Genomic DNA, 27936 nt, shown 5'->3' on the forward strand with positions numbered 1-27936 from the left:
CGTGTCAAATCACGTGTCAGCACCCACAGAGGTTAGCAACACTAGCCTCGACGCATGTATGAACAACCAGATGATAGATTGGCAGAGAGGTATTAGACCCCTAAGTCACTTTAAGTTAATTTATTTTGAATAGCTAATTCCCCTTAGGTGCATGTGTGGATCTCACTGGTTGTATTCTGCAGTATTTGAATACATTAAAAAAAAAGCTCCCAAACACAGCCGGATGTTTTTGAAAATTTTACTTTTTATTTTGGGTAAATTTGGAGAAATGAATTTTTCCATAGTGCCCTAGACGTACGGGAATCAAATTAGGAAGAGAAATGTGTCATTTAACAGAAAGACTATTTTTATTTCATTGCGCAGGGTTTAATCTAGTGATAGGTCATCCACATGCTCTTAGATCATAATCACAAGAATTAAATGATTAAAGGACATTATGTCATTAAGAAGAACAGTCAGAATAAGGACTATAGGAAGGGTAACAGAAGAGGGAGGGTGGAGGCTTAGGAAGAAATCTTTTTATTACCAAAAGCAGTCTTCATTTTTAAATGTCATCAGTCTTGCTTTCTTGTTTCTTGTCCTGTGATCCTTTCATGCATGGGTGGAGGTGGGTGTGGATGGGTGTGCGTGAATATTCAACAGGAACAGCTGCTGGATGACCCTGAGAGATGGCCCCATTAGTTGTACGTGCTTTTCCTTGCCTCTGCATTGAATCTTAACAATAAGCAGACAGATTCCTGGAGTTTTTCAGGACTCATTCACACAAAGCTGTTAGTTGGAGCCTAGTGTTCCTTCTCTCTCTATAACAACACAGAAAAAAATATATTATGTTTATTTTATATATATAGTGTACATATATATATAATATATATTCAAATTATAGAAACTGTATGTATTATAATAATCGAAGCTTGGTGTTTTGTGCATTAAAACCAAAGACAAAAGTACAATTATAAAATAACTAATGGAATACACTTTATCACTTAATTAATATACAGAGCACAGCTATGAATATTAATTATTTGGGGCATTTTTTTTCTTTGTTTCCTTCAGGCAAATAGCCCTTGGTGACCAGAGGTTCATGTAGAATTAATCCTTGTGCTGCATGACTAGTAGTGGTTCTGGAGTGGTTTCCTTCCCCCATATTTAGTAAAACGATGCTTGGAATGACGAAGGACTCCAAGGTGTGGCTTGCAGTTGCCATGTCTCTCCGATTCTTGTGCAGATCTGAACCTGTTAACTTTACTCCATGTGTCTGTGGGATGCTTCATGCTCTCTTCTTGTGATGGTTGCAAAGAATGCAGTTAATCCAAGATGGCCACTTTAAGTGGTATAGCAGAGATTGTTATGTACACTGAAGTGTGGTCTCCTCTGTAGCCAATCTCGTGACTATTTTGTTCACCGGAGTCATTTGTTTTCTGCTTTCATCTGTCATATTCTCAACAGATTTCAGTATGCTTCTCCAGATTTTGTGCAGACTCCATATCTGCATTTCTCTGTTAAAATGTGAAGTTCTCTCACACACCACAATTAAAAATGAATCGCCTATGTACATACCTCATTTTTTCCCATGCATACTGTTTGAAATGTCAAAAAAATTTGGTTTTTGTTTCCCTTTGTGACAATTCAGATTTGTCCTATTCTGATCTTTTCAACATATTTCTGGTATCTCTAACAGCAAAGAGCAGTTGCATGTGTTAATGACAGTTTCTCCTCCTCTAGTAAGTCACTTCGTTTTTCCAATCAAATGTACTAAATATTCCTGGCTATAAAATGGAGGGTAGGTAGGTGCAGTTATATGGCACAGACTCCTTAGAACACAGGCTGCAGTAGATGTTTTGTCCGAAGTAACCAAAGAGCATTTTCTGAGAGTGACCACTGTACTATTTCCTTTATCACTTCTCTTTACCTGAATTCTTACCTGAATGAGAAGCATTCCTGCATCTTGGATTGGCACTTAGATAGACCTGCTTTTTATGGAATAACAGTTAAATAGAATTCTGCTGTGACTATGTTCAACTTCAGGTATCATTTAGTATCACTGAATCTCTGTTCACAAAAAATAAAGCTCTTCAAAAGATGTTTTTTCTCTTTAATTTTTTTGCAAGATTCAAAGGAAATCTTGAAAATTAACATGATTAAATGCATTTACATATTGCATTTTGCATCTGTATTCCATACTCTGTATATAACTTAGTTATATATAAAAGTCAAGATAGGATTCACATTGTTTTACTTATTTCAGTATTTCTCTAGCTGTAGGATTAGGGAGGAGAAGTGACTGAGAATGTGAGTAAAATAAACTGTCCTCCAAAATCTTGACAGATTTGGTTAAACTGAAATATAAGTTAAGATGACTTCTTCAAGCTCAAGTATGATAGTTAATTGGAAAATTCTTTGGGCACTAAAAATAAAATGTATAAATCTTCTGAAACATGTTATATTATCCTTATTCAAAACCTTTTTAGATAGCCACTACAAAGCAGGTGCATAACTGTAAGCATACTGGAACTGAAGGTACATGTTTTGCCTTCTGTTGTCACATAAAATGAAGATTAAGGCAAGCTGTCGCATCAATTTACTTCTATTAAATTTGGACTAGAGTTGAAGAAAGAGTTAATGTGAGACTTCTTCATGAAGTAAAGAGCTCTGGTATTTCAAAATTTCAGAGTTGTCCCCAAGTACACATAATTGTCCCCTGTGTATTCATTTGTTCTTGTTTCTCTTTTCTAGGAGCTTGAGTTGCCAAAGGATTACCCTGCATAAAAATCTATTTTTCTCTTTTGTTTGCAACTCTGTTGTAACAATAATTTCACTGACTGCAGTTGCCAACAACCAGGAGTTAGTTGCAACTAATCCAGTAAGTGGAAGTATATTTGGCAGCCTTGTTGATTTGTATGTGGAGAACAAGCAATGCAGAAGAGATTAGTAAGATATGAATAGTTAGTGAAATGATGTAAATGATGTTTAGCAAGGTCAAAATGTTCAGTAACGATGTATCCATGTTACATATTGCAACAGATGTCCAATGATGATTTGGGCAGTTCACATTAGAGGTTTCTAAATAATAAAATACTCCGGGAGACAGAGCCTACTGAACTGCTCTTCTGAATTTGTACAGAACTCTTTTGCACTGAAAGAACTGCAAGAAAATAGCATATTCTAGATGATCTCAGTGAGGTTATGAAAGATTAATTCACCAAGGAAAGGGCAGTAAAAAAAGCTTTTGAGTGTAATTCTCAATCTGTTAACTACTTTCTTATGGCTTGAACTCTGCCATCTTCAGTTGAAATGAGAAGAATTATTTTTTTTGTGAGGGGAGATAAAGCTGATTCTTATATTCCAAAACTAAAAAAAAACAGGCTAGAAAAAACCATCTGTTAGGGTCTGATCTTATTCTTTCTCATTCCCTGATAATACTGGGGTAAGTGTGAATCAGTAGCCTCTCCCAAAAGACTAGGAGTTAGAGCAACTGAAGAGCCTGAAAATTAAATACAGAAACAAACAAAAATCCCTAACTATGGCTTTATTTTTAGTTAGATCTGGAAGATAAGTTTAAATTCTGTGAAAGTTAGGGCAAAATTCCAGAGGTTCTAGGAATCAAGTAAAGCCTGTAAAAAAAATCTCCTGAAAAAGCCCATAAAAGTAGGCTTGAAATAGCTGAGAATTCCATTGATAAGTGAGTTAGGTAGCAGAATATGGTGAAACAATATTGATTTATGGTTAGCTTTAGGCTAAGTGCCAGAAATATATCAAATGTATGATACACACAATAATTTCAGAGGAAAAATGGATCTACACTGTTCAAAATAGATGTAACAAAATTATCTGTTGCTACTTTTTCACAACCTCATATTTTAGTCCTTACAATGAGCTATATCATAATATTTTAATTGAAAAATATTTTAGGATGTTTTGACTGACACTAAATATAAATTTAGAGATGGCTTCCCACCAGAATCTATCAGGCGAATTCTCACCTGTCCCTAAGTATTACAGTTATGAATAGGTTAAAATTGAAAGTATTGTCAGCATTTTTAAAATGTAAATCATTCTCTGGAGTACTTACATGTTGTGATTGGTATAACTGAGAGGGGATTACTGCACCAAAGAGTATTTTCCTGTGCAGTTACTATCAGATAATTTAAGGGCTGCCTATTGATTGGAATGGTCAAAATCAGCAATACTTGCAATTAGAAGGCAAAATGTCATTACTGTTTCTTGCCATCATGCTCAAGGATCTCAAGGTTCCCATGGCTGATTAATAAAATGCAGACTCAACTACTGACTTTGTCACCATAAAATATGTAATTACAGAAAAACGGAATAAATACTAATATTTGGTGACTCAAGCATTTTTCTTCCATTTTGCAAATAAATTTCTGAGATTTTGATAACTGAAATATTTATGTTGTACTCTGCTTTTTCTGCAGGTTAGTTGCAAAGTGTCACAGTTCATCTACCTGTATCTAATGGGTTGCAATTACTTTTGGATGCTGTGTGAAGGCATTTACCTGCATACTCTCATTGTGGTGGCTGTTTTTGCTGAGAAACAACACTTGATGTGGTATTACCTTCTTGGCTGGGGTATGCAATTTCATGTTCTATATTTTCAGGCCAATGCTATCTTTTATTGCTTTTCATAAAAATTTGAACAACATCTGTCCCTTTGCTTCTCTGAGCTGGTAGCTTTGAACGATGATGACATGCTTCTCTTCTTTGTCCGTAGTGCTTTAACAAGCTTAGAAATATTAACAGAGGAAGTTGTATGTACCTCTATCTTTGCTGAAAGAGAGATTATGCATTTCTGGAGTCAGGAAGTGACTCCTCCTTTGTATAGAGAAAATAAGTCTCCTATTATAAAAAAGACATTAAGAAGTAATTATTCATTGTTCCTCATCTTGAAGATGTTTATACAGGAATGAATGTTTGTTTTCAGAGAAGTCTCGCCATGTCTAGGGAGGAGGGTCAGAACTGAGTTAGAAATGACCAAGCATTTATTTTTCCAGCAGTTCCATTTGACCTGTATTGTTCACTAAGCAAACACAGAATAGCTTTAGCTGAAGATCTTAAGTAATAACTATCAAAACTAACAAGCCAAACCTGGTAGTTTCAGATAATGCAGAACAGCATATTCACAAAGTGCAAGTGAGGACTTTCTCCTCCGCTTCAGTGTACTAGCACAGGTACTTCTGTTCCTAGCTATCTCACTGCAGTCACAGATGAGATAGTTAGGAGATCAAAGGTGCTCAGCAGTTTCTGAAAATAAGGTACAGTTAGGGTGTCAAGCATCCCAAATCACTATTTTTTTTCTTTGAAGAAAGCTTTTAATTCAGCATGATTTCCAGAGTCCATTTTCAAATATTTTTGCAAATGATCTTGTTTTATGAATATCCAGTAAATACCAGTGAGAACATAATCAGCATTTTTAATCATCCTATTAAAATTATGGTCATACATACACTTACCTTTTTAGTATTACTTAGCTATTTAGTATTACTGTGGATTGCAGTCTGAAAAACATCTGTGCTACTATGGGTTGATTGTTACATTTTAAGTAGTTATAATTTGATTTGCCTTTTTTTTTTCTGTATGTTGCTGTGGATTTCCTGGTAAAACAGTGGGCATAAGGTTTCATACCCGCTTCTGAATGAAATCTGAGAAAATAAGGTTACAGGGATCAATTCAGTTTCCATTTGCTCTGCTGGCATATAGTTTGGGTGAGGTGAAAATACAGAAGATTCCTGCAAGAGATGCAAATTTACTTAGTTATTAGCCAGATTTACATACGAAGAATATATTGTTTTTCCTTCACAGGTTTTCCATTGATCCCTGCATGCATACATGCTGTTGCAAGAAGTTTATATTACAATGACAAGTAAGTAGCATCTCCACTTGCTTTGCAAAACTGTTATATTCTCTTTAAAGAAAAAAAAGGAGTAGAAGAGATGATAATAAAATGCAAAATTTTTTTTTCCTTCCCTGTTTGTTTTCTCTAGCTGTTGGATCAGTTCTGATACTCATCTGCTGTACATCATCCATGGTCCTATTTGTGCTGCTCTATTGGTAGGCATTTTTCAGATAATTTGTTTTTCTTACTTGTTTCCTGACTGTTCACGGTTGTCTTAGAAATTGATAAGAGCCTAGAGCTAACATTTACAGGTTACTATCATTTGCAGGATTCCCTCTTAATCCTGTAGGGTGCTTTAGACACACAAGATAACAAGTCTTGACCTTGTTAAGGAGCTGTATCCTGGTCCTACAAGAAACTCAGGTTTTGCCATATTGGTTATCATTACATTTAAGTCCTAGTGACAAGTTCTAAATATTACCTGGAGTACTGAAGGGACAAGTTCAAAACCCTTCTTTAGCTGAGAATTGATTCAGTCCTCATTTCTGACTGCCCAGGCCAATGCTTTATTTGCCAGGTTGACATCAGTAGCTCCAGTGTGGCACTGTGCTAATGTGGCCAAACAGCTTCCAGACTGGACCTGACTGGAGTGCAGACGGAGGTCTGTTGAATGTCACAGGACTGACTGCAGGTGGGAATACAGTATAGAGAGAAATTAGAGCAGGAACTCAGGAAAGAAACAGTGGAAGTAGTTCTGCAAATATATGTGACTCCCCTTGTCCTGATACTGATCTAGCAACGTGTGCTTTGGCCAGTGAGGTACTGCAACTCCTCTGCTTCAAAAGTTCTCATAAACTTTTAGAGAGCAGAATCCTGTCTTATTCTCCAACTTAATGCCAGCTCAATTTGTGCTAGGATTTGTGCCAGCAAGCACAAATCCTTGCTACTGAAGACATTAAATTCTAGGTAAGTAACTGAAAACTCTATTGATACAAATAAATGTACTTTAACCTATGCAATTCAGTCATTATGTTACTGCTAAATAGAAATAGGTGGGCAATAAAAGAAAACACTGATGTTTAATGTGCACATGTTTACACAACTATCTATGTAACTAGTATCTATGAATGCAGAATGCAGATAATACTGCACAGTAGAGGCATTCTACATGTGGACTGGATTAGCTGCTGACTATATGTATTACAGTCATTTCTTTTATTGTAACAGAATCTTCAGGCTGATCTGGCAAAGGTATTGTATGTCTACTGACTTTTCTTATGGCTTTTCAGATTATGCAAGGAAATTCATTAAGAATGAAAATATTCAGTAGACTTTTGGAAACCATTTCAGTCTCTGATCTATATGAACTTCCTATTTTCTTAAATTGTTAATGAAAAATTTGCTGAGGGTATCCTGTGCATAGAGATTTTCTCTGAAGACCACTGCATAAAGCCTGTGGTTCTTGTGACTCCCACATTTTCATTCACAGGGAAATTAGCTGGTAAATTTATATTTGAAGAATGCACTGATACCATGACATGCATGAAGTACTCTGCCCATGAAACTGAGATCCATGACCCTTGAGGTGTGGATTATTACTGATAATCCCCTGTCCTGTTAGTCAGGGGATTATCAGTCATATACGTTCATGTAAAGACACTTTATGCTCTAATCTGCATACCTAAAACCAAATCTAAATCCTTTTAACTTTTCTTGTTTCCAACTTAAACAGAAGGTGAAATCCTGGTTTCACAGAAATTGATGGGAGTTTTTTGCTCATTTCAGTGCCACCATATTTCACCCAGAAAATGTATGCTACTCTGCATTGTCTTGTGGGCCATTATTTCCTTCTTCCAAGCGTCTCTTCATAGATATATCACTTAAGTAAAGCTCTTTAAAGCTGAGATACAATTTATATTAGTCAGAGCTTGTTTCAACAACAACAAAAAAACTGTGTAAAATTTGAGACCTATACCATCTTCCACGAAGTAATGTCATTATAGGATTTAAGATCATTTTCTCCTTCCCAGCAGTGGCCTCCACAAAGTCACACTGAAAATAGTGGCAAGACTCCTACTGATTTCAAATGCACTGGACTAATCTCAAACTGTCTTCTTTCCACTCAAGTCCACACTAAGAATGTCCTTTGATTTCTTTGGAGGCCTAATAATCTCCTCAGGGTGCTTGGTTTTGGTAGCATCTGTGTCCATTTCCTTTACAAATTACAAAAGTGTATACCTTTGATATTCCCATATTTTTCATGAGGAGATGATTGAAAATGTTTCTCTTGCTTTTCAAATACATTTACTGAGGCAAGAAAAATGCATGTAGGAATAATGAAGAGTAAACACAGCTACACATCTTGCCTGTGATGTGTATGATATGAAAATACCTTAAAAGAGTTTCTTTCCTTTTTGGCAACAACAAGATTTAATATGCCAATTCAGAAAAGACAAGTCAGGGATAAAGACAGAAGATGAAGCGCATGTGTTTAGGCTCTGTGAACAGAACCTTCATTTGCTTAAGCAGCTTGCTTGCCAGATACAATTTTCACACTTTACTAAGCATGACCTGCTTTAGTAGAAGTTAAGCAACAATATTAAACTGCAAATTAGATAACAAGGGAAACAACACTATTTCTACTTGCAGGAGCAAGATCTCAAAGAGCATGAAGGGGATTGTCCAGAGGGTGCCAGGGAGAATTGGCAAAAGCCAATGGGAATTAGGCCTTTAACTCTTGTATGTCACTGAAAATCCTACAGTTACATAAAGTTAACAACAACGCTGCTTTTACAATCCCTATTATTACATAACTGTGGTCAGATCCAGGTCAAAGAAGCTCTAAATGGGAGCAGACATAAGTTGCATTTTGATTGAAGTTGTATTCAGTTGCGCGCTTAATTGCAAATGTTTGTCTAAACAACCACAATCAAAGAAATAGCGTGGGAATGAAACAGTAGATGCTGGTTAAATATTGATCAAAATGGAGGAAAAAAAGAAAAGCAAGAGGTTTGAACTTTAGCAAGAGCAGTATTGATTTCAGTGTAGCTTTCAGATATGCCAGTGCACTATTTTTCTTGTTATAGTTTGCACTGGTGCCACTGAAAGAGCAGGCTTTAAATTAGTTATGCCATTATTTACATAAATAGCATTAAAGGGGTGTTTATTTTGCCCTATAATAATATTATGTATTAGTACCTTAGATTTCCAGCCTTCTAAAGGTGCAAATACTTTCAGCAGAAGCAGCAGGTGTACCCCGTGAATGTGTACTAGAAGGAAGTTCAGGAGCCTCAGTTTGCGTTTCTACCTTTGTCACCGACCTGTTTCATGACTGTAAGCTGGACTCAGTACAAGGCAGGAGCCTGGAAGCTGAATGCTTAGCATTTGTGTGTCCAACCTTGGCAATGGCCAGAAGTCAGACGTAGGACATGTCCTCAGGGACATATCCAGGTGTTCTGCCCAAGCAAGCCAGGCTCAAGCAGGCTCAGGTCTGAAGCTGCATGGCTATATTAAAAACAAGCAATGACTACTAGCTAGGGTCTGAGAATATCCAAGTATCTTGATCTGAGAATGGTTTGTTTATACCATCCCAAGAAAGAATTTAAACAGAATTTAAATCTACATGTGAATAAGGATGATCATACTGCTTAGCACAAACTGGACATGGAGAGAAGTAGAAATTTCAGGGACCTGAGGAATTTTGAACTAAAGAACCACAGGACCTGTTGAGCTTTAAGCTCAGCTATGTTCACAACAACTCTGAATGCAGAACCTAAATTCTACTAAGTTCCCAGTATCGGCTCCAACAGGGTTTTTTTATTCTTTTTTTAATCTAAGATTGCTCTCTCTGCCTTTCTTTCTTTTATTGACTTGTCTGTTTCAATTTTCAGATCCCTGTGGAACTGTCTGTATCTTACTGTGTGTTTTTACTGCAGCTAGCACCACAGGACTCCTCTGGAGCTTTACAAACCATCACAGTCAATTTGATGATAATATATATGCAAGTAGTTCCACTGGCCAACTATTGTTTAAACATGGAAATGTTCTAAGTAACTTGCTAAAATCCAGACAAGTTTTCATCCCTTCCATAAGAATTCAGTCCATCCTGATCACACTGTATTCATGGCAGAAGAGCTACTGACCAAAAATTGGTGCTGCACGTTTCTACTGAGACTCTACTTGCCTCATTTATCTTTTCTGCTTGTTCTAGTATCTATTTGAAAACTCTTTGCAAGTTTATTTTTGTGGTTTTGTTTTCATTTTGGTGGGTAGGTGGAAAAACTAGAATGATTTTGTGCATTTAGGCGTTTTTAAATGAAAACATTTTGCTAGGTGATATTTTATTCCTAGCTGCTACAAGTTTTGTCTTCAATTAGCATTTGAGGACTCTATTATGGGAATTGGTCATGCTGCTAAAACACCAGTGGACTGAATGCTCTATGTTTGAGAGATGTTGATGCTGAACTAACAGATTTAAGTGAGAAGGATTAAATTTAGCTATGGAGGAAGGACTTATTGCCTCCGCGTACTATAGGAAGTTGGATGAGGAACCTGGGCTGCATAAAATCTAAATAAATCCCTTAAGAGAGAATCAGAAGACCTTGGTTGTTTAAACAAAGCTAAAAGGTAGCTGGAAGCTTCCAGAAGTAGTCGTGCAGTAGTTTCCTATGTAGAATGATTTCCTGTTAAATTGATTTAAATAGCATGTAAGTTAAATGTAAATAACATTAACATATCTGTCAGGGGCCATGTTGCTTTTAACAATACACAGCTGCTTAGCATGAAAGCCTTAATTGGCATGATAGGAATCCTGCCTGGGTTGTGCAGGACACAGGGACATGCGTGCTCCGAAACAGCTGCCCTTCACGCTTCTCTGATAGTGAGACAGAGGCCGGCTGCTAGAGCAGGAATCCACTGTCATTTTAGAACAGAGAATCTTTCCTTCTGCTGGCTTCTTTCACTAGCTAGGAGATTTTTTTTCTCTCTTTAATGTCTATATAATTATCTAAAAGGATAGTCAATTATTTGGAATAAGAGAACCAAAATCTAGGTTTCTCCCTTCCATAGTCGGGATCCTGAGCAGCAGCCTTTTGCCTCTGTGTCCTCTGTGGAAGGCGATGGGACTAGCTGAGTTCTCAGGGTCTCCTCCAGCTCTGGTTTCTGTAAGGGGCTCCCATTACACTGTGATAGATGAAAATACAGTTTAATTGTCCCTAACTTTCTTGTTGTTCTGGTTATTCACATCCTTAGGTTGGTGTGTGTGTGTGTGTGTGTGTGTGTGTGTGTGTGTGTATACACACACACACATATATATATATATGGTGTGTGTGTGTGTATATAAGTGTATGGGTGTGTGTATATATATATATATAAAATAAGTTTTGTGGTTAATTACAGCAATGAATGTTGAAAGAGTTTTAGTCTGCATTGTTGTGACTTCAGTTTGTTCTTTTTTGGTGAAACTGAGGGAACAGATATACCCCACTATTAACAAGAAAAGGTTTAATAACTATGGAATTAAAGAGCAATCAACATTCTGCTCACTTCTTTTAAAAACTGAACTTCTTCCTTTTTTTTTTTTTTTTTAATACTTCAGGATAGGAAACTTGGAGAAAAGTATTGTATCAAATTCCATAATGCATAAGAATAACGTAGAGCATCAGCATCATCTCATAGCTTGCCCCATCTGTAGTTCTGTTGAAAGATTTGAACATCAACCATGGGAGAGCCACTGTGAGAGTATTCCAGATCTGCTGTTTGTCTGCAGGAGTAGACAGTTCCCTGTAGAGGCATTTTGCCTACAATTTTATTTCTCTTTTTATTAAAAAAAAAAAAATCTGTGTTTTTTTTTCTCTTCTCTAGAAATTTGTTAGATTCATATTTGAAAAAGGAAAAGCCAGAAGCTTTTTAAAGAGACTCTTAAAGGTGCTTTCAGAGGGATTTAACTTCTGTTTACTATATAATCAGTGACATCCACGTACTATGAGTTTTCTTGAGTTGTCTTTTTTTTAGTATCACAAAATAGTGTGTGATTTTTTTTCAGAATATCTTCAGTGCCATTTTATTTCCTGACAGGTGAATCTTTTCTTCCTGTTAAATATTGTTCGTGTTCTGATAACGAAGCTGAAAGATACGCACAAGGCGGAATCCAACCTGTACATGAAAGCAGTAAGAGCTACTCTTATTCTAGTCCCACTGCTTGGCATTGAATTTGTGCTGTTCCCATGGCGACCAGAAGGCCGGATCGCTGAGGAAGTCTATGACTATGTGATGCACATCCTTATGCATTACCAGGTAGGAAGCATTGCACAGCTTTGGTTCACTTGAGCTAGAGAACAGTGCTCATGTAAGCAAAAAAAGGAAAAATGATCATGTGATTTTAGTTTTTAAATGGAAGACCTTTATACAATATTCCTGCTTATAAATACATTTAACTTTCTCATTCCACTGAATTTTCTTTTCTTAAAGGAAAAAAAATATATCATGGTAGATAGCTGACCCAACTGTTTTTACTAATACATCTTCAGAAATAATTCACCAGGTTTAGATCTGTAATACATTTTTCCTTTTGCTGTCTATATCTGAATTTTATCAGGAACCTCTAATTATCTCATACCTGAAGAAATCTGTATGTATCTGAAATCAAGCAAAATGTTTTTATTTTTATTTTCCAGGGTCTACTGGTGGCTACAATTTTCTGCTTCTTTAATGGAGAGGTAAAGTTTTTTAATGTTTTTGTTATACTTTTTCTTTTTTACATATTTTGGTTATGTTTCAGCAATTAAGGAGATGGCAAGCTAAAAATATATAATTTTTAAATTCCTAAATCCAAATTTAATTGTCAAGTAAAAATAATAAAAAAAAAAAAAAAAAGAACCTTGCGGTCAAGGGCAGAGCTTGGGAAAAAATATGCCATAGTTCAAGGCATCATAACTACTTTAGGGCCAACACTTTTGTGTTGAGAAATATCCACATCTCTTGATTATATAAGGAACTGAAGACACTTGTTGCTTTGATATAAATTCTCAGTAAATATCTTATAAAGCAAAATGTAGTTCAGTATCCAGAAGGTATATTTGTCTATATGGGAAGTCATCACTGTGGCATCTGTTATCCTGGAGAATCATTGGACTGGTCTTTCCACAGCAGGATAAAAGCATATTGCATACATGTTGCTGTGTTGGGGTATTACTGTGTTATGGCAGCTCTGTAGCTGAACTGCAGTTACATCAATCTTGTTCCTTTCATGAAGCCTATGTTCTTTTTCCTTTTATAAAGCACAATTAATCTTTTTTCTTTTCAGTTTTCTTTCAGAGCTTACATTTTGGCAAAATGTCAGGCTTATGTTCGGAAAACTGCTTTTATAACACAGCTGAAAGTATCATTCCAAAATCAGATCCTAATAGTTTTATGTACCTGGGTCAAAAATTTTCTTGAATAAGTAGAAGTGCACTTTTGAGGAACCATCATCTGTGCAAAGTCAAAGAACAAACTTCTTTCTTATGTCAGAGGATTGTATCATATTTCAGTAGTATACGGTACTGATCCTGAATTGTTGAAGTTAACAAGCTTTGCTGTTAACTTGAATAGACATAAGCTCCTTGTGTGCACACAATGACTTTTAACTAGAAACTGGCACCCAAGCTTTACACTTGCAAGTACTTATAAGGCCTTACAGGCTCAGAGACTGAAGTGGTAGAAAGTTTTGTGTTTTTTTTTTTAAATACACACACACACACACAAATTTGTTCTTTCATATGATTCTTGCTAGCAAAAGATAAACCAACAACAACAAAAAAACCCACCCCAAAACCCAACTGAGGCTTTTCCAGCACTTTTGGCAGAGGAAGAACTACAATCTGCACTTATTCCCACACATCTGTTTGTTCATTTGTTCTACATTTAGTGCAGTTGCACTGTATGGCTGTAAGCATATGTGTTTGTATGACTGAAACATTAGTTTTTTTAATCAGATGTCATAAAATTTTTTCAGTGTGCTTACACAAACTTATTGGAGGGTAATATTTACTTATGCAGTAAATATTTGGCCAATGTGAGAATTGATTCAAGCAGATCACCCTTCCTCCTCTTCCTCTTCAATCTGAAGCTGATTGAATTGCAATGAAACTTCCAAATGGTTTCAAGATTTTTTTTTTCTTCTTTTAAGAGATGCATAAGTCTCAGTAATTTCTTTTTTGCCACAGGAAACAGGCAGAAAAGATGAATAGGGAAACTTTCTCACAGTTTACTGGGCTGGGGTCAGCATATATATTTGCTCTTTATACAGCAGAAGTCTGTGCTTCTTATAACTGTTTTATTCTTGGAATCAGTGCTTCAACCACCACTACATTTTTAAGATAACTGCATTTTCATTGCATCGTGTTCTAGAAGGCATGTATGGCCTTATAAACAACTGGAACAGTAAGGTAAAATGTGGGAAGAATGACAGTATAGTTAGGAAAAAAGTCTGCACAGGGAAAAAAAGTGTTTCCTTTGTCTCCTAAAAGATTCTGCTTCTGGCATGTGTGCTGCAGCCACGTGTGTATTTTGTTGCCATAACATAGCCTGAAACTGTGACTTAGCTATGGTGTACAAAGTGCTTCTGTACCATCACCTGTCATAGCAGCAACTCATTATAAACTGTACAAAACACTAGGCATCGAAGACTAGTGTTAACACTTGTGTGGTGTTTTTGCAGCTGTAAATTTTGGGATTAACAGTGAGTACTGATATTGGAATCTAAACTTTGAGTGACAATGGGAAAAAGCTTTTTTCAGTGGGGAATTAGCAATTAAAAATGCTAGAAAGCAATAATTTCCTTTTATCCATATCTGAGTATTTCCCAACTGCTACTGTACCACTTTGTTTTCTATATCGAGTACCAGGAGCCCAACCCTGTTCAAGTATTGGCTTGCAGGCACCTCTGGCCCACAAGGGATAATAAAATGGCCTGCTAGCAGAGAGCTGTAGAGAAAAGAAACATAAGCATCCAAAAAATAGCAGATATGGCCTGCTGACAGTAGCCAAGGAACATCTGCAAACTTCTTCGGCAGCGCAGCCAGGGATGGGCTGTCAGCTCCAGCTCTAACATGCGCTGCACCTCGGTTTGTCAGAAACCGCCTGCTACAGACAGAGGGCATGTGCAAACTCTTCATCTTTATCTTCTGTGGTAGGGCTTCCCTGGCGACACTCATGTTCTGCTTACGTCCTAGCACCCCGCAGACTAAGAGGCTTCTAGACTACCTAATCATGTTTTCCAGTCTGAGCTGACCTAGAGAGGCCTTTGGGGTGACACAGGCTGCAGTTACAAGAGAAGCCTGTTCTAGATTTCAGTGAAATCAATAGAAAGATTTCTCTTGGCCTATTAATAAAGAAAACTGATGTGTGGGAATCTGCGCTTTATACAGGTAAAGTGTTTTGTTTTGGTTTCTTTTTCCCTTTCACTGGGAAATGGAAATGTAAGCAAGGTTTTGTTTTTTTCTCCTCATTGGCTACTGATTGGTTTGTGTTATACTGGACATCAAGCTATGCTGAAGAGCAGATAGGAAGGAGCCTTTCTTTAAACCTCATCAAAAAAAGCCATTATTAATACAGTGAGAAAGCAAGAATTCTCCAGCTGGAATTGACATCTTTACCAAGAATTGAGAAACGCAATTGCATATATTATGTTTCTATCTTTAAATGTATCACTTAATATCCTTTCATATAACAAAGTGCTGTCCCTCGTGAGTTGAATTTACAGCTACATGCAACTGTTCAAAGCTGAGGAAAGAGTGAAAGAAGTTCTGTTTGCGCTTTATGGCTAGACACATGCATATTGTTAAATGGAGTATAATTAGTGGTGAAAAATCAGTTGACTCATTGATTTCCCATCTTCTTCTGTAAATTATTGATTGGACAGTTTAGACAAGACTGAAAGTTGCTAATAATGAATGAGAGGATGTAACAACCTACAAGAATAGCTGTGTAGTAGGACAGAGGTGAAATACCAGCTCAGCAGTAATGGAGAGGCTTTTGGAGGAATGCCAGGAGACATGGCTTAGCTAGAAATACACTGAAAGAAGAACATGATGGGTACTGAGGAGGGCATAGAGGAAACTGTGTTTGCCTGTCCAGAAAATACTATCTGTAGAAATCTGTCACTGGCCAGAGAGCAAGCTGAACAGACTATTTTCTCCCTAGAAACAGGAGGAAGCACTTATCTTGCAGGGATCCTGAAGGCCCTCATGAGCTATGGGGACTCATATTCTGAAGTCTTTAGGACTGATTTATAAATATTATTTACAAAACAACTGAAAATAAGATGAACAAACAAGTGTTGCTGAAACAACTAGAAGGAAATGTGGAGGAAGGCATGAGTGTAAAGCCCTTTGGCATCATGGGAGTTGTAGTGTATTTCCCAGCTCTGCCAATAGACTTCTGTGACCCTGGATAAGCCATTTAGTTACAGTTGCTGTCGTTTGCCCATTTCATGCCCAATGTTTGCCTTATTTAAATCAAAAATTCTTTAATATTTTTTTTTTGCTACAATAAAACTCTAATCTTATTGAGACAATTGACCATGGAAAGGAGGAAGAAATGGAATGCAGTTTAGTCGTATGCACAGATTTGACTCCAAAACAACAGAGTTGAGGTTTTCTTTCATTTACAAATACATACAACACCTGGAGGAAAACAGGAAGGCCACAGAAGTAGTCAAAGTATGAGGTGACAGGTCAGAAGGATATTCAAAAAATAAACCTAGCAACTACATTTTATATGATATAGAAATAAATTCCAAAGCTTCCTTCTCAGAGAAGATGGAATTTTGAATATTCCTCATCTCTTGGCTTTCTGAGGGACTACAGGAAATAAATTCAACTAGGGTGAAAATTTAAGGCCATGTATTGCTATGCAATGCAAATTAATTAATCAAAAACTTATTGTGATAAAGCATGAACTCTCCATTTAGACTCAGAAGAAATGCATAATAATTTTGATTTGAACAGTGATAGGACCAGATACTCAGAAGTATTAAGACACTTGATTTCTATTCAGTGTTTGCAGATCTGTGTTTAGGTATTTTAAACAGATTGGAATGGTTTTATGAGCAATGAAAGATCATCTCCTTTCCCCAAAAATATTAATTTCTTATGTTAATCATTCAGTACTTCTTCTCTTACCATTCTACATTTTCTTTGCTTGGATTTTGAGAAATATCCTTTTTTAATAGAGGATTTCAATACCAGATTGCAGGAAATCTAAAATTTACATCCATTCTGTTTTATTTATTTTTATTTTTCATAATTAAAGCCAGAGTAAAAGTAGACAAAAGAAGCCATTGTGTTAGAAAATCTAAAGCAAACACAGAAGAAACCCTGAAGATACATGGAAAATCCTAAAAATCTGTACCCACAAATTAATATTTAACCAGGGATCGCTATTCACTGTTTAGTTCTTCTGTGTGTAACAGTGAAATGAAGGCTGTGATTTTGAATGAGGCCAGTGATTTGGGGAGCACTGCTGTGTAAATGTGCACATCAGTGTTCCCTCAGCTTTCTTGAAAGTCAGTACCTACACCAGGAGGTGTTCACAGAATGACTGGCATTCATTGCATACAAAGCTTGGCTGAGGAGGAAATTAAATATTTGTGATCTGTGGGCAGTTTTTTGAACAGCTGGTACTTAGAAAAGACCTTTTAAAAAATGGCAGCAACAACAGCTATTGCCATTCTCAGCATTCATCACTTGGCATCTTTCCTGAAAAACTAATTCCATGAGAATTTCATTAATGTGACTCCTCGTCAATCCAGTATGCACAGGTGTTTAACCATATTGTAGTAAAGGAAGCCTATGATAAACATAACATCCTTACAGTGCAGAGATGTAAACAAGCTGGGGCCTTCAACTATTTTAATCAGTTTTATTTTTAACCACAGTAGAAATATGTGCTGAACAGAGTTCAGGCAATTGTTCTTCTAGTCGTTTGATTAAGGCATGGTCAAAAATTAGAAAAGGCTTTCTTGTGTCAGAGCTATAGCAAATGTAAATCATGCTTTGCTGAAAGTACAGGAATTTACAGCTGCTGAAGATGTGACCTTTTAACTATAAGCATGAAAAGAAATGACCATTTTCATCTGTAATTCTGATCTGTCCACACTGGACTTCAGTCCACAGGGGAGAAAGCAGAAATTTGTGTTGCTGCTGCCAAATGTCATCTATAATCTGTGCTTTCCTGAGCACCTAATACACTAGCAATGTAAAATGTAATTATTATTCCTTGGCAAATTTGGTGAGATATGCCTATGTGAACTGTAATTTCTTCAGAATGTCTCATGTGACATATGGACCTGTATACATATGGACATGTAGGGACCCTGATTTTAAAAGCTTATTGAGACCTTACCACCTAATTTTCTGAGAAACATTTATTATGGCATTCACGATATATCAAAGATATCTTTCCAAGTATTTTATGTGCATTTCTTTTCCTTTGTTTTCTGGCATAGGTCCAAGCTGTTTTGAGACGACATTGGAATCAGTACAAAATCCAATTTGAGCACAGCTTCAGCCATTCAGATGCTATGCGCACAGCTTCCTACACTGTATCATCGATCAGTGATGTTCAGGGCTATGGCTACAATCATGACTGCACCAGTGAACATTTAAATGGAAAAGGCTACCATGACATGGAGAGTGTTGTTTTAAAAACCGAAAAGCTGTATGGTTGACTGCCAAAGACTCTGCGTATGCCAGCGTGCTCACCCTCATAGCTCATGAACTTGAAGTTTGATTTAATGACTTCATGGCCAGAAGATTTTTGCCTAACTTGGGATATGTTTTCTTCCTGAATGATGCAAACTAAAACAACACATTTTTCTTATGTATATATACATATACACATTGTGTTTCTGTGTATCTATATAGTATGGACACCTGTGTGTGTGTGTGTATATGTGTATTTATATAAATATATATACACACACATGCATTTATGTAAGTACATATATTAGAATACAAACTTTGCCTCTTCAGTTTCTACTGTGTAGACAAAGTTGGCAATTTTTTTGTACAAAGGGAATCAATGAAGGATTTCTTATTTTCTCAGAAGTTTATATAAAGACTGTGTTGTATTGAAGCCACTTCATTTGCCTATAGAAACTTAGTGTAAATACCATATTTATCAGACTGTAGTGTCTTAATTTGACCTAAAACAGAACAGAAAAAAAAAATGGTTGGTGCAATAATTGCAATAGATTGTCCAGGTTAATTTTGTGTCCACCATCTGACTGTCATGAAAAAAACAGGTAGTCTAAGATAAGAGACTCAGAAATATTGACTCTGAGCCAGTTTGGTTTTGCCACTCTTTCTTTTAAATTAAGCATACAGATGCCAGTGCAAGTCTGAGACTCTACCTACTTCTGTACTGCAACCGAATACGGTAAGCTTTGAGGTTTTTTATTTAAGCTGTTTTCACATACACAGGAGTGTCTCCTACTCCAGTGTATGGAAGCTGCTTATTGACTTTAATGCAGACAAGATTTATGAGGCCTTACTGCCAGAAAGAAAAGTGCTAAGCAGAATAACTGTAAGTAAGTCCATCCAGATGGTAATCCGTGACTGAAGCTGATGGAACTTTATTGTGTGCTTAAGCAAGTACCTAACTGGGAAAAGATCATGTACAGATTTTGTTGTTGTTGTTGTTTATGGTTGTTTGGCTTTAAGTATTGCCCTTGCCATATGCCTGATAACTTGTTCCTTCATTTTGGGGCAAAATTTTGATTAATTTTGTGGCTTGCTTTGTCTGAGAAAAGCATGCAAGACAATGCAGTGCAAATGATATTCTGCCTTTAAAGCCAGTGTATTAGATGCAGATTAATCAAGCAAATTAATGATGTTAGTAATTTTTCATTACTGTTTGCAAAAAACTCATTATAGAGTTTGACTCATAAAAGTTCAGAAGATTTGGGATTGATAATTTTAATATTATTTTGTGGTGCTTGATTCAGAATTGATCATCTCAATTGCTTAGCTTAGAACAGTACTTTGTAAGCTGTGTCATTGGTTCTACTGGCAAATAAAGGTCTCACTGAAAATGATGAGGTTGTCAGGAAGGTCTTGAGAAAATAGTTCCTTAAATATAGTGATCAGGGTGGGGGGTTGGGGTGGGGGTTGTAAATCTTTTGCTTTAAAGGAATAGAAGAAGTTGTTTGTTTTTTAAGTGAAATGACAAAGAAAAATCAAAAGTGGGAGAGCATGGTATGAGGTGAGTTTGTCTTACTAAAAAGCACAAAAGTAGAAAAAAGTTTTATTGGTTCGTTTTGCAGATAAGTCTACTTCAAATGAAAAAAAAAAGAAGTGGAGGAAAGTGGATGTCACAGTTGTTGACTATTATAATGCTAATGTATACTGGGTGCATTTATGCCAATAAAAAACTGAACATTCTTTCTGAGACCACTTTGGTTTTCAATAAAATTAATTCTGGATATGAAGAACTTGATTTTAACATTTAAACATTTTTTGTCATAGCCTTTCAGTAAGCTTCATTAGCATCCAATTAATTTGCTGTCACAGTGTTTATTGGTTTGTGACTTCACAAGGCTGTAAATGCTTTTTATTTAGACAGAAAACATTAGGAGGATGTAGTAAATTCATGCCCATTGCACCTTTACGTAGTTTTTTACAGTTTTTATGTCTGGCATTTGAATTTAGAAAGTAGTCTTGTGTTTTATTAATGAGTTAGTTTTATAATATAGAATCTCAGCCCGGATGCACAAATCAAGACTTCTGTTCTGCAAGGCTGTTGGGTTGACTGATGTAGATTATATGACAGCCAGATGCTATACTTGCAGTAGTATGAAATCTAGTAATCAAATATCACAATCATCTCTTATATTGTAGGAATACGGGCATGGTATCTGTTATAACATGATTAGAAGTTATTTACAAGTGTGCTTTCTGATCTACATAGTGTTACTTCTTAAAATCTGTGCAGTGTTTGGAAAACATTAGTGGTGCAGAAAATCCCTGCTCTGGTATAGCTTTACACTTCGGGGAACCAGATCATCAACTGGTATAAATCAGCAGTGCTCTCTTGATGTCAGTGAAACTCAGTAATTTTAAAATTCATGACTATTTGGCTCCTAATATCCCTGGTCTGCATCCTGGGTCATTTTCGGATACCTGAGTTTTTTGAGCTCCATTTTCAGAATCAATGGGAGATAGGTACCAGCTGCAAATCAAAGCCCAGGCAGATATCTGTCCATTTAAAAAAGTGCTGTAAAGCCCTTTATGGCATATAATCAAACAATTATTTCAGTGGTACCGTGTGGGTTGTTGTAATTAATACATGTGACAGTGGAGAGTCTAATACAATATTAAATTCTGTGAATTCAGTTTTCTTCTCAGCTGTGCAGTTCAAATTTAATAGACTATAACCAAATTTGTATCATTTAATGCAAAGTACTTGGTGCTGACAGCTCCCTGTCCTCTGTCAGAGAAACTTGTAAGGGGAAATTAGGAGGGGGGAAAAAAATGATGTTTTTTACACAGAAGTCATCCTACTACTTCTAGCTGGACAATCACAGCATGCTTCTAGGAGCACTTGTCTTCACTTTGAAAAAGAAACACACATACAGCTGGATGCGCAGGAAAATGTTTGTGGCTGTGGAGGGTTAAATGGCTGAGGAGCACTACAGTTCCCCACCCCTCATGAGGTTAACTAACCTATTTCCTATTTTGTATTGGAAAATATAAATTCCCTATTTCCTCTTCCTACCTCATCTTTTTCACTTCATACACAGCCAAGAGCAGGGTCTGCGCCTTAAAATCTTTTGTCACTATAAATTAAGATCAAATGCTTATGTTCATATTTCTCATGGCTTATTTGCTACGTTACAGAATGTTGTAGTCATTATCTATGTTCTCTGGGATGGAAGAAAGCTCTGTTTTGGGGGGACTGAGAGATTCTTTTGAACATGCAAACATTTATTTGCTGTTTGCGCTTTGTTTGTTATCTGGTGAGGATTTTTTGTATCAGTCCAAAAGGGGCTAGAGAAACATTTGCCTTGTTTAGGAGCTTGCCTTATATTTGGTATCTGTAATACAAGGATGTTAGTTTTCCGTGAGATGGAACATCTATTTTTAATGCTACTGTCTTCAATTAATAAAATGGCACAGATGATAGATAGATAGCAAGGATTCATGCTGCATTGCAGGGCCCTCAGTTTATTTTTTTTAATGTTAACTTTTTTGCTATGTATTTTTTCATTTTGATGGTCTATTTGGCTGTAGAAATGCTGCAACATGTACTCCATGTCATGAAACATTCAGGCTGGAAATCAGGCAACTTTCAAGTAATGTACTATGTAAATAAGATTAATAGATGCTCTAGCATTGTATTTATTGCTTAGGCTAAGAATGAAATGGAAAAAAAATGTGAATTTTTTTGGTTTTGCTTTATTTTCACTTTGTTCATATGAATCATCATGCATTTTAATTGCTAAAAAAGTATTAGGTTTGTGATCAATAAAATATTACATTTATTCAACTCTTTTGTGTTGTAGTATGGAAATAACAAAGCTGATCCAAACTATGGCTTTCACAGCTATTTCTTAACTGTATGTTAATTTAATATTAAAGCTAGCAAGACAGTCATTACATAGAATTAGTAACAATTTTGTCCACCATTTTTAATGCATAGTAGCTTGTATTTCTGGAGGAGGCTTGCACAGATGATTCAGTACAAGATGGCTGTATTTACGATTATTTACTCAAAAGCGCCATACTTCTGTTTTTTGGGCTCCTGAATCTCTTTTCTTAAAAATTTATTAATACACAGTTATGTTAAGAAGCCAAATTTTCTGCTCCATCATGAGCTGACAGCAGAGTAAGGACTGAAGTAAATGCATCTTCTTCCTTCCATCAATATAGGTAAAGTTCCTCTAAGACAGATATGATGCTCAGCCAAACCCCAACTAAGGATTCTCCAGGTCAGCTAGCTGTACAGAAGCCAACTGCCTGAAACTTCTCTCGTACTAGTAAGTGAAAAAGTTGGTCTCTGCTTTTAAATGCCATTTCATTTTGTAATAGCACAAAGAAGCAAAGCAGCACAAAGAATTAGAAGTGAGGTTTTTTTCAGGTAGGATTGATGGTGTCTACACAATAGCTATAAATGACAGATATGTTTTAAATCTGCAGAATTGCTCCCTTTGAATGTTCAAGAATATCTGACTTTAGTTTAGGGGATTTCCTGCCAGCATGTCATTGCTAAACTTTTGCAGGGTATCAGCTGATGATAAAACCACTCTAGGGGAAATGCCAAAGTCCATGGGCACTTAAAGAACAACTTGAGTTAAGCCATCACTTGTTCAACTTGCACTTCATCAGGATGGGGACTAGCCACAGCACGATGTGGGTGTACCACCTCTACTGGGGAAGCAAAATAACTGTATTCCCATTGGGCCAACTCAAGTCTCTACACACTTTTGCAGGGCAGAGTTTTATAACAACTTAAGCAGCTTAACTGTGTCTTTAGCTATAGAGAAGACTTGTGAAATTTAAGCAACTAATTTCAAGTGAAATCTACAGGAATCCTGTTTAACTTGCTCAGTCGTCAGAAACTGGGGAGGTGGTTTTTTCACACACCCTCAAGTAAATCACATTAAATTTAGATCTGGGAAGCTTACCCTGCTTCCAAAGTCAGACATGCTTTGAAATTTTATCTATTTATTTACTTACTTAGACATTTACTAATTTGGATGAGTTTCTACCATGCCTACACTAAAAATCTGGGCACAAAGCTTTAGAGTAATCCATAAGCTGTCTCCATTTATTGTTCTCAGAATGCGGCTCCTAGACTTTAGGTGAACTGAAGGGTGCGGATCACACATTAGGAAGTGTCAACAAATTTCTTTCTTCAGCAAAATTTTATTAAAAAGCTTACAGGAAATCACCACCTAGAATTAAAGTCTTAATTGGTTAAGCAAACATTTTGGTTCTTTGCTGTTAGCTAGATACAGCCATGAAAAGGAGTTCAATATTGCACTTAGCCTGTAGTTCCTCATTTCAGAGCTTTAGTATACAAATAGCCACATCTGATAATTCTGTTTCCTTGTGATACCTAATAGCCTTCTATGTGCTAGAAGATGCATAAATTACTTTAATATATGACATTATATAGCATAATATCATATAAATGCTATTAAGTAAGTATGCTGCACTTTTTTTTTTAAATCTAAAGCTTTCCCAATTATTTACAAATAGAGGTAGGCATTAGTACCCCATTGTACGTGTGGACAAGCTGAAAGATGGATTAGTTAAGTGGTTTAACCAGTGATAACTGGGAATTAGCCTGTGTCCAATTGACTGATTAATAAATTAGGATATGGAATGATGGAGGACCTCAGGTATTTGGAAGCTTCTGTATGCTATCAAGGCTCATATTCAAGACCAGCAAAAGCTCAGAGTTTTCAGCCTGCTTTCTCTATATTAAACAGGAACACTTTGGATATTCATCTTTAGGGAAAAAAAGCTATTTTTTTCCACTTTTCCTTTTTGGGGGAAAAAAGCATAAGTAAGTGGCTGAGGATTGGAGATTTAATCAAACAGGAGCTGAAAGAAATGGGTCATTAGCATTAAAAAAAGAAAGACTACAGCGTTTAACGGATTTGTAGGGGGCTGCTTTTAGGAGACAAAGAAAATAGAAAGGAGAATGTGTTTTCATTGCCCATGAAGCTAAAAAGCACTTAAGAAGTACAGCAGAGTGAATGTGGCTCCACAATTTGAAAGATAAGATATGTACAAACTAGGGAATCCTAGATTTCTTTGAGAATGCTGATTTTTAAAAAATGCTCAGAATAATGTGGAAACTGAAGTAGGGAAGGTTGCATGTGACTCAGTTGGTTTGTCTAGCTCTTTAGTTCTTGGCAAGATTGAAAACAATATATTTTTTAATCTTTCTTAAAAAAAAAAAAAAAAAAAAAAAAAAAACCTGCACATCCACTTACTTCAAGTGAGACCAGAATCCCTTTGAGGTTGGATGTCAGAAAAGGACGTGTGGTAGTGGCTGAGGGTGGGAGAAGGTAGAGGAAGAAAGAAAGAATCATGGTCCTGGGAGTTTAAAGGAGTATCATGTTGAAATCTCATTTCAACAGAAGAATAAAAGCAATCCTGACCTAAAGATTTAGGAACTTCAGCCTAATTAAGCCAAGTAATACCTGAACACACAGGGTTCTTAATACTGGCTCTTATTGCTACTGTGTGCACAATACCCATAATTTACAGTGTGCTTAATGTCCAGTCAAGGAATGCAACATCTCTCAACTCCCATTCCTGACTCTTAAGCAGAAAATGCCAGGTTATTTTGTAGTACACTATTTCCCAGGACCGAATGTCAGTCAGTGGATATTGTTACAAACTTTATAAATACTAGCTCAGGTACATTTACTCCAGCTAAGAGTATGGCTTACTGTCCTAAATCAATCAATGCAAGAAAACTATTCATGCCACTTGCTGCTTCTCAGTGATATCGCAGATATGGAGTTCAAACATAACAATTTTATAAATTTGTATAAGTATGTAAGAATAAAAGAAAAGCCCATTCCCAAATCCAAATGTAACCAACCTCTACATTTTGTCCCCCATTCCTTATGCCCAGCAGTTAAAAAGTAACACAAACAGTATTCACACTAGCATTTGCAACTGGAATGTACATGCCTAAATCATGCAAACACAGTATTTTGCTCCCTAAAGAAAAACACATGGCATCCTAGCCTCTGTAGATAAGAGTAAATTATAATTTTTATATTTTACAGTACATCTATTTTAAAAGAAGAAATACCCTTAAAACACAAATAGCCTTTGACATTCCAAAATTATGTACTATTTAGCCTTGCCAACAAATACATTGGAAAACAAATAAAACCCCAACCAATTTCATATCACTTACTTCCACAGAATATCATTACGTTATGATAGCCATTCCACTGTCTGCAAGATATGCAGATGACTTCCTCTGAAAATATTCCAAGTACTCTACTAGGATCTTTTGCATGGTCCCTTCATGGCAGTTACCATCAAAGTAAAAACTCTGATCCAAAGTTTGGCTTTTTATGGATATCAGATTTGAAAAATATATGTAAAGAAAACACAGAATTCATTTGAATGAGTGGACTGAATAAATGACACAGTGAATCATTCACATTCTTAACTCTAAGTCTGCACATTGAGGACCTAGGCTCAAAAAAAATAAGCTAAATTAACAGAATTAAAATCAAAATCCTAGTGCATGTGAGTAACCTGTTTTGGAGCTACTTCGGGACTACAGTATGACCTCTCTTAACCACAAGTCACTATTAATACTTGTGAAAAGACAAGCTGGAACTAAATGCAAAACTATGCATCATATCCTGTTATGTCTGCAGCAACAATTTGTGTTCAATCCTACATTGAGACTAGAATATGCAAGTGGAGAACTGGGAAAAAGCAGGTGGTTGTGACTATATATATACATTCCACAAGGTATAGGCACCTTCTGCTTAATGCTACTGTGAAGCTTATGAAGAACTAAAACACTAGCTATTGTACCAGGACAGAAGCAGCAAGTATAGAAAGTTATGCACTTTAGGAATGGCAGGATAGTTATTATTTAAATTGCAATGGCACTAATACATACAATGCATTTAACACTTAAGCGAACACGGGTCCTGACACAAACACCTTAAAAAAGAAAAAATCCTTTTAAAATCTCACAGAAAAGCCTGAGTAAGGTCTATTTATACATATTCTACCCCTGTAAGTAACAATCAATGAACAAAGCAAAACAGTTTTTCTGCCTGTCACTTCATACTAATACATACACATTGTCTTTCCAGTAGCCTGGCTGTGAGCTGCAGCAAGTGCCTGGCTAGAAGTTCAGAGCCGATAGCCTCCTGGTTATAATTGGAATGATTACCTATATTTTTAATGACTTTTAAAACTTCTTAACTAAATGAGTAATTTAGATTTACTGACGTAGAGTTCATGCTTCACTTGAGACAGAGGACATGTATGATTACTTTTTAAGTTAAATTCAGTTTTATCACTACCCAAAATAAACATGTGCACACTAAATCAGAAATGTATTTACAACTTCAATTTCTAATGACTATTCCAAAGATTTTTTCCTCAATAACATTCACCACTTTCTAAATGGAAATTTGTACAAAAGGAAAATACTTTTTGATTAGTGCTAATCTCATAAAGCATAAAGCTTAATACATTATTTTAAGTGAATTAAGAACACTGAAAAATCAAAGTTTTAATTATGATTACTGAAAAACTGATTGATTAAACGTTGTCAATTTCTGGAAATTGAGGTTGCACAATCAATGTCAAAAAAAAAAAACCACAAAAAACAAAGAAAGGCACAAATGTATTCTGTGGTACCTGGCACTGTCTGGTTAAAGCAAATTTTAATGGTAAGCGCAGTCACCTCGGATGCAGGAGATCTAGACAGAACTCTTCACCTCTTCTGGATCTAGAGTTAGTTGACCAAGAATGTAAGCCTTGCATTTCTTACTGTAAGGTAACAGCCTTTCCCCCTCACTCCTAAAGAAGAATACTCTTTTCTGTAGGGAAACGGTCTGAAGTTCCTCATGGGCCTAAGGCCAGAGTTCTGAGCAGGGTTCAGGAATAAATCCTGAAGATCCACAGCAAATACATGCATAAGGAAATAAAAACTGCACAAATTATGATAGTAGAAAATAGGCTTCAATATAAGTACATATTTGCTTATTTTCTTACCTTGACACCTATGATTTAAAGTTGACAAATATGTGCTTATATGAGCGAAGTGCTTTTGAAGATCCTCTTATGCACTGGATATGGATCCCTGTTAAACTGGTGGCTTCTTTGACACAGTACAATACACTCAATTGGTCATGAGGTCTATTCCTTCCAAAGAAGGATAGTCACAGATTATTGCTCCATGTTCTGGCAGCCCACTGTACATGCAAAAGCTTTGCCTGTAAATGTATAAGAAAACAAAATACTGAATTAGTAGTGGATGACAATTTTTGATGTAACAAAAAGTATATTACAAAAGTATTATTGAACAGAAGTACCTGG

General features: G+C 36.2%; 1 protein-coding gene and 1 long non-coding RNA gene across 3 annotated transcripts in view; one reads left to right on the forward strand and one right to left on the reverse strand.

The window, feature by feature from the left end:
* The window catches only part of CALCRL (calcitonin receptor like receptor), a 70603-nt gene extending 48225 nt beyond the window's left edge, over positions 1 to 22378 (forward strand). Inside the window, exons 7-14 of one of the 2 annotated variants that reach the window (XR_001295134.2) lie at positions 2734 to 2860; positions 4434 to 4587; positions 5818 to 5878; positions 6000 to 6066; positions 11927 to 12145; positions 12526 to 12567; positions 18339 to 19270; positions 20157 to 22378. Coding sequence is in view for 1 of the 2 variants with exons in the window: in XM_013960682.2 (XP_013816136.1) it covers positions 2734 to 2860; positions 4434 to 4587; positions 5818 to 5878; positions 6000 to 6066; positions 11927 to 12145; positions 12526 to 12567; positions 18339 to 18560 (892 nt within the window). In the remaining variant the exon portion in view is untranslated. Of the gene's footprint in view, positions 1 to 2733; positions 2861 to 4433; positions 4588 to 5817; positions 5879 to 5999; positions 6067 to 11926; positions 12146 to 12525; positions 12568 to 18338 lie in introns of both variants that reach the window. The other variant, XM_013960682.2, reaches the window with a different exon arrangement.
* LOC106499252 (uncharacterized) lies at positions 221 to 27827 on the reverse strand. The gene is made up of 3 exons (XR_001295135.1): positions 27613 to 27827; positions 6333 to 6536; positions 221 to 800 (listed from the first exon to the last, which is right to left on the reverse strand). It is a non-coding gene; the product is annotated as an uncharacterized lncRNA (long non-coding RNA).
* Positions 27828 to 27936: the final 109 nt, after the last annotated feature.

This window comes from Apteryx mantelli, chromosome 6 (genome assembly GCF_036417845.1).
Source record: "Apteryx mantelli isolate bAptMan1 chromosome 6, bAptMan1.hap1, whole genome shotgun sequence".
NCBI lineage: Eukaryota > Metazoa > Chordata > Aves > Apterygiformes > Apterygidae > Apteryx > Apteryx mantelli.